This window comes from Scyliorhinus canicula, chromosome 15 (genome assembly GCF_902713615.1).
Source record: "Scyliorhinus canicula chromosome 15, sScyCan1.1, whole genome shotgun sequence".
Lineage (NCBI taxonomy): Eukaryota > Metazoa > Chordata > Chondrichthyes > Carcharhiniformes > Scyliorhinidae > Scyliorhinus > Scyliorhinus canicula.
In genome coordinates, this window is record NC_052160.1 from 16781561 (window position 1) to 16787560 (window position 6000).

The window sequence follows — 6000 nt, forward strand, 5'->3', positions numbered from 1 at the left end:
ATCATTTTCTTCTCTTAGACAAACAACCACTCTTTAAATAGAATGTAAAACACAGAAGCAGACCATACAGCCTAACGTCTGTGCTGGTGTTTATCCTCAAAATATCCATCCTCCCACCCCATACATCCACCTAACCCTATCACCATAACCTTCTCTCCCTTGTGCACTTATCTAGCTTTCCCTTTAATGCATCTTTACTATACAGCTCAACTGCTCCATGTGGTAGCCATTTCCACATTCTAACCACCCTCTAAGTTAAGAAGTTTGTCTTGAATTCTTTATTGGTGCTTATCTTAGAACTCCCTACTTCTGGGGCTCCCTTGCAAATTACATATTAATTTTACCTTGGTAGAGCTTTTGAAATTTGTCCCCTATCCTTTCTTCAGATATTTTTGATAAGCTTTGAGTAATAACTGCTGAAAGCAGAAGAGAAAATATTTCTTGGGCATAGCTGACGAGTACTGATGCACAATTCCAATTCGATTTTTCTGGGCAAAAAATATCCCCAAGACCAGACTTTTAGGCCTTCAAGTAAAAACATCAATAAAGGATTTAAAATACATCAAAGACAATTCAATGTATACTTCTAATTATCTCATTGGGAAATATTTAATTTTCGAAGTTTGTTTCTACGTTTTGGTTATGCCCTTATTGTGAACATAACGCAGTTTCAGTTACTAAGCGTGGCTGATAAACGATTTTCAGAATTTTGAAAATTGTAAGTATCTGGTGGCTAGGTTACTGTGATAGGTTAGAGTTCCATTAGAAATGTGGATATGAACATTTATGGTGGAAAAACTGACACTAAAAAAGTGTCACCGTAGGCACCTGAAGCTAAAAGGAAGCGTGTGCAGATACCTAGGAAGAGATTCTCAGGGACCGCTAGCTAATGGCGGGTTTTGCGATGGCTTGTGGAATCGGGTGCCAGGCAAAAGACAGATTTCACTGTGTGTGCGAGTCTCCTGGCCCGTTGGCCTCGATGGAGTTCCCACCCAGACCTGGCGGTAACATGCAAATACCTGATTAAACCCAAATTTGAAGATAATTATAGGCCCAATTCAACCGTCTTCTGAGATGCTGAAAGTCATGAGAAAAAGGGACCCGGCAACTTGCACTCTGAGGGGTGGTAAGGGGGTGAGTACCCTCCCTACATTTGCCTCTAGGGTGCCGAGGGGGTTCCTTCCTGGGGCCGGGGGGCTTTGGCTGGGCTGGAGGGACTGAGGTTGCGGTCTTTCCTGGGATTGGGATGGTTTGGCTGGTCTTCCAATCTGCAGCCTTTAAGCCATATAACTGTCTGTCCGCATGTCAAAATTAAAGATCACTGAGAAGAGTGAAAAGCTCCCCCTCCCCTCAACGCCCCAACAGTCCCCCCAACCCAGTCTGCCAACCTGGCACCTTGCACTTTGAGGGGTGCCAAGGGGAAGAATGCCCTCCCTACATTTGCCTGCAGGGTGCTGAGGGGGGAGGGGGAGTCCTTCAGGTAGATGGAGGCTGAGAGGTGCTTGGATCAGGGGTCTTTCCTGGGATGGGAGTGGTTTGGCTTGTCTTCCCATCTGTAGCCTTTAAGTCCTTTAAATTGTTTGCCAGCATGCCAATATTAAACTTCTCTGAGAATAAAATGAAAGTCTTCCCAACTGTAGTCTTAAACCCTTTAAACTGTCTGTCAGAACGCCAAGTTCAAAGATCTGAGAAGTGAAAAGTAAAAGTATTCACTTTAGTGTGATGAAAACCTTTCAAGTGGTTTTCCCACTGTCAATTTAATTGTCCTTTATCTTTTTCAAGCCTGTATGCATGCCTAAAAGCCTAAAAGCTTTGAACTGCATTGTTTACATTAATTTTTACTATCCATTGTCCTTTAAAAGCCTTTTGGTTGACAGGTTGAAGCAGTATCAAAGGATGGGTTTCTGTTGATTCTGTATATAGCTCTACAGGGGTCATTAACTATGAAGAGCAGCTGCTATTCAAACCACAGTTTAAAGAGGCTGTCTGTAGAACAAGCACAGTTTAAAAGGTTTAAGGCTGTAGATGGGAAGACTTTCGCTCTCTTAGAGATCTTTAATATTGACATGTTGACAGACAGTTGGAAGGCTGCAGATGGGAAGACCAGCCAAACTATCTACAGCTCGTTCCTTTGAAAATGGCGCCCCGATCTCTCAGGAACCATACCTGTCCGAGAGATTAGGCCCCAGCCCTCTCGGGTCCCGAAGACCTCGATCCTCTTTAAAACATTTACTATGTGCCATGGAATGGCACAAAAATCCCAATCATGGTAACATTTTCTAAGTGCCTTGGAATGGCTCCTAGCACCAGCGGAAATCACCCCAGTTTCCCCACTGGCTGGAGCACTTAATAATAATAATCTTTATTATTGTCACAAGTGGGTTTACATTAACACTGCAATGAAGTTACTGTGTAAAGTCCCTAGTCGCCACATTCCGACGCCTGATCGGGTACACAGAGGGAGGATTCACAATGTCCAATTCGCCTAACGAGCACTTCTTTCGGGACTTGTGGGAGGAAATCAGTGCACCCGGAGGAAACCCATGCAGACACAGGGAGATCTGCAAAAGGGAAAATCACACCCATAATGTTTAGTATCTTCGGGATAGATCAGTTCATCAAAAAACTGAATCTTGAGAAAGTAAACAATGTCTAATTACCATGTTAATGCACTTACCAACCATCTTTGTTTTTATTTTAATCATTAGATGCAGAAATGTATAGAATTAGATGAGAAGCTGAAAACAATGGATCAGGAAATTACTGTTAATCCACAGTTTGTACAGAAGGTAAGGAATTAATAGTAGGATCGTCTTATTTCCATTTGTTCTCAGATATGGGCAACACTGGCATTTATTGCCTAACCCTAGTAACCTTTTAGAAGGTGGAAGTGGGCTACTTTCTTGACCACTGCAGCCATGACCGTGGTCACCATACTTTAGGAAGGATGTGAGTTCTTGAGAGAAGATGCAATGGAGATTTACCACAATGGTTGCAGGCTTGAGCAAACGTAGCTATAAGGTTGGATTGGAGAAGCTGGGTTGTTCTTCAGGAGCAACAGACGTTGAAGGGAGATTTACTAGAGGTGTTAGAAGATCATGACAGGTTTTCATAAGGTAGCCAAAGAAGGGCCATTCCCATTACCTTATGGTACATGAATTAGGGGGCACAGATTTTAGGCTCTGGGCAAGAGATACGGGGGATGTGTGATTTTATGCAGCGAATGGTAATGACCTGGAACTTGCTGCCTGCCTGGGGGCAGCAGGGTAGCATGGTGGTTAGCATAAATGCTTCACAGCTCCAGGGTCCCAGGTTCGATTCCCGGCTGGGTCACTGTCTGTGTGGAGTCTGCACGTCCTCCCCCTGTGTGCGTGGGTTTCCTCCGGGTGCTCCGGTTTCCTCCCACAGTCCAAAGATGTGCGGGTTAAGTGGATTGGCCATGCTAAATTGCCCGTAGTGTCCTAATAAAAAGTAAGGTTTAGGGGGGGGGGGGTTGTTGGGTTACGGGTATAGGGTGGATACGTGGGTTTGAGTAGGGTGATCATGGCTCGGCACAACATTGAGGGCCGAAGGGCCTGTTCTGTGCTGTACTGTTCTATGTTCTATGGTAGTGAAAGTGGAGATGATCAATGATTCCAAAAGGAAGTTGAATGGGCACTTAAGAAAATAAACTTGCAGGGCCATGTGTATAGAATGAGGGAGTGGGAATTAATGGATTGCTCTACAGAGCGTCCACATTGACTCGATGGGCGGAGTGACCTTCTGTGCCATAATAACTCGAAGGTGCTGTTACAAAGAAGTCAGGTGGGGAATTTTGGTCCTGCAACAATGAAGGAAAAAGGATTACACATCCAACTGAGACTAGTTTAATATGCTTCAGAAATGTCTAAAATGGTGGTGGTTTTGATAGGCTATTAATTCAATAAATGAAAAAAATGTTAAATTACTGCATTTGACACTCTCCACTCGTTATAACAATTTGATTGATTGATATTTATTGTCACGTTCCAACGTACAGTGAAAAATATTTTTCAGCGGCCAAGTACACAGTAGGCAAAGGAAGAATCAACAGAGTACATTTGAAGAAAGTTTTTTTTTTAGTGCCCTAATAAGTTAACTGACATCACCACAGCAGCATGAAATTATGAGCTATGCTTCAGTAGCACTGTGAACAGGAGGTGTGGAAAACCAAATGCCATATCATTTTTATGACTTTTTGTTTTTAAAGAGCATGGGCACCCAGGAAGATGATGTAGGAAGCAAGGCATCAAGTTACTCATAAAGAAAACTTAAACACTGTGTGAGAGCTTCAACAACAAAAAGATACAAATTAAAAAGGTGCATTTGGTTCATCAGCAGGATAAAAAACAGGAAACTGAGGGAATGGATTTAGTCACGTGAGCACCAGGAGAGAAAATCAGTTGTTGGTTTTTATGAGCGACTCCCTCTGTTAATGCTTTCAGAACTGTTTTCTTGGCAAAAGAATCTCTGGGTAGGAATAAATCTATCGCTGTTTTATATATCATTGTTTCATGGTTAACACTCTAGCTGTGTTAAATAAAACTGAACTTTGTTTCTCCATTTTGTTTCTTTGCTTTTTTTTTTCTTTTGAGTCCGAATTGAATGTTCTGGAGAACTATTCTGGAAGGTTAACTCTTGGCATAGACTGGGATTGTATATTAAAGTACTTGATGCACTGATTTATTAATCGGGGTTAAATGCAAATGTAGAAATACAAATCTGGTAACTTCCAACATAGTTGCTCATTTTAGCATGAACTTTGAGGAATGCTCAAATGGACATAAACTATTTACAAATTTTGTGTAAGCGCACCATATGATTCAATAATTGGTCAGTTCTGAATATACTTTTGCAATTGTGTGTTGCTCGGTTACATTTTTTCCACATACTCTGAGGTTGCTTTCATTCATTGATATTTTTGAATATTGGCATTGTTCAGTTAAATACTCCCAACACTCTGAAGTACTTAACTATCATTCTGTACTAAATTAAAATTCCAGCAGTAACTAACACCATGTAAAATGCATCTATTTGTGTTTTGTTTGCTAAGGGCACATTGCAGGAATCCACGTATAATTGCCACCCAAATTTAGAGCACCCAATTCATTTTTTCCAATTAAGGAGCAATTTAGCATGTCCAATCCACCTACCCTGCACATCTTTGGGTTGTGGGGGCGAAACCCACGCAAACACGGGGAGAATGTGCAAACTCCACACGGACACTGACCCAGAGCCGGGATCGAACCTGGGACCTCGGCGCCATGTGGCAGCAATGCTAACCACTACGGCACCGTGCTGCCCTAGAATGCCCACTCCTTATAAGTAGTTTACTGTACATTTTGGATGTGAGGAACTGTCCAAAAACTGAATTCTGTATCTTTATTCATGTACAGCTGTTTTGCAACCAGGCAGTGCCAACCTATGCCAGAGGACAATGCCAGGGGCATGCCCTTGTAGGAAGCCTATGGAGGGGGGGCATCTGTTGTGTGTTGGGGGAAGCGGGCTCTGGGGAGGGTGGGGGGCGGAGAGGAGCTCATGCAGGCAAGGGGGGAGCGAGCACTGAGGGGAGGAATGCTGGCGATTCATCTGCGGTTAGAGGGCCCGGATGACTGTCTGGGGCTGGAGTGGGGAGGCTCTGGTGATTGTCAGGGGGTTGGGGGCAGAGGAGAGGAGAGCCCTAGATACCTTCGTGCTGGGGGCTGTTCAGTATCAGTTCTGATCGACGCGCCCTTTAAAGGTGGCATCCCGATCTCTGGAACCGGGTGCCGGCTCTATCAGGCCCTGCCCCACCAGAGTGATGGTGTAACCCCCCCCCCCCCCCATGCAATTTCTATCTTTGAAGAGGCTCAAGATCTGGAGAGAAGACTGGTCTGTGCAACTGGAGGGTTACATGCCAGTTTTCAGTCTGAGCCGAACACTTTGCCAAATTCTGGTAAGATTCCACACACCAATTTGATTGTATGTGTTGTGTGATAGGTA

At 43.7% G+C, this 6000-nt stretch overlaps 1 protein-coding gene across 2 annotated transcripts in view; it reads left to right on the forward strand.

The window, feature by feature from the left end:
• The window catches only part of cops3 (COP9 signalosome subunit 3), a 39706-nt gene extending 35125 nt beyond the window's left edge, over positions 1-4581 (forward strand). Inside the window, exons 11-12 of one of the 2 annotated variants that reach the window (XM_038819253.1) lie at positions 2709-2789; positions 4229-4581. In XM_038819253.1, the coding sequence (XP_038675181.1) occupies positions 2709-2789; positions 4229-4282 (135 nt within the window). In that variant the 3' untranslated portion in view covers positions 4283-4581. The remainder of the gene's footprint in view (positions 1-2708; positions 2790-4228) is intronic. The other variant, XM_038819254.1, reaches the window with a different exon arrangement.
• Positions 4582-6000: the final 1419 nt, after the last annotated feature.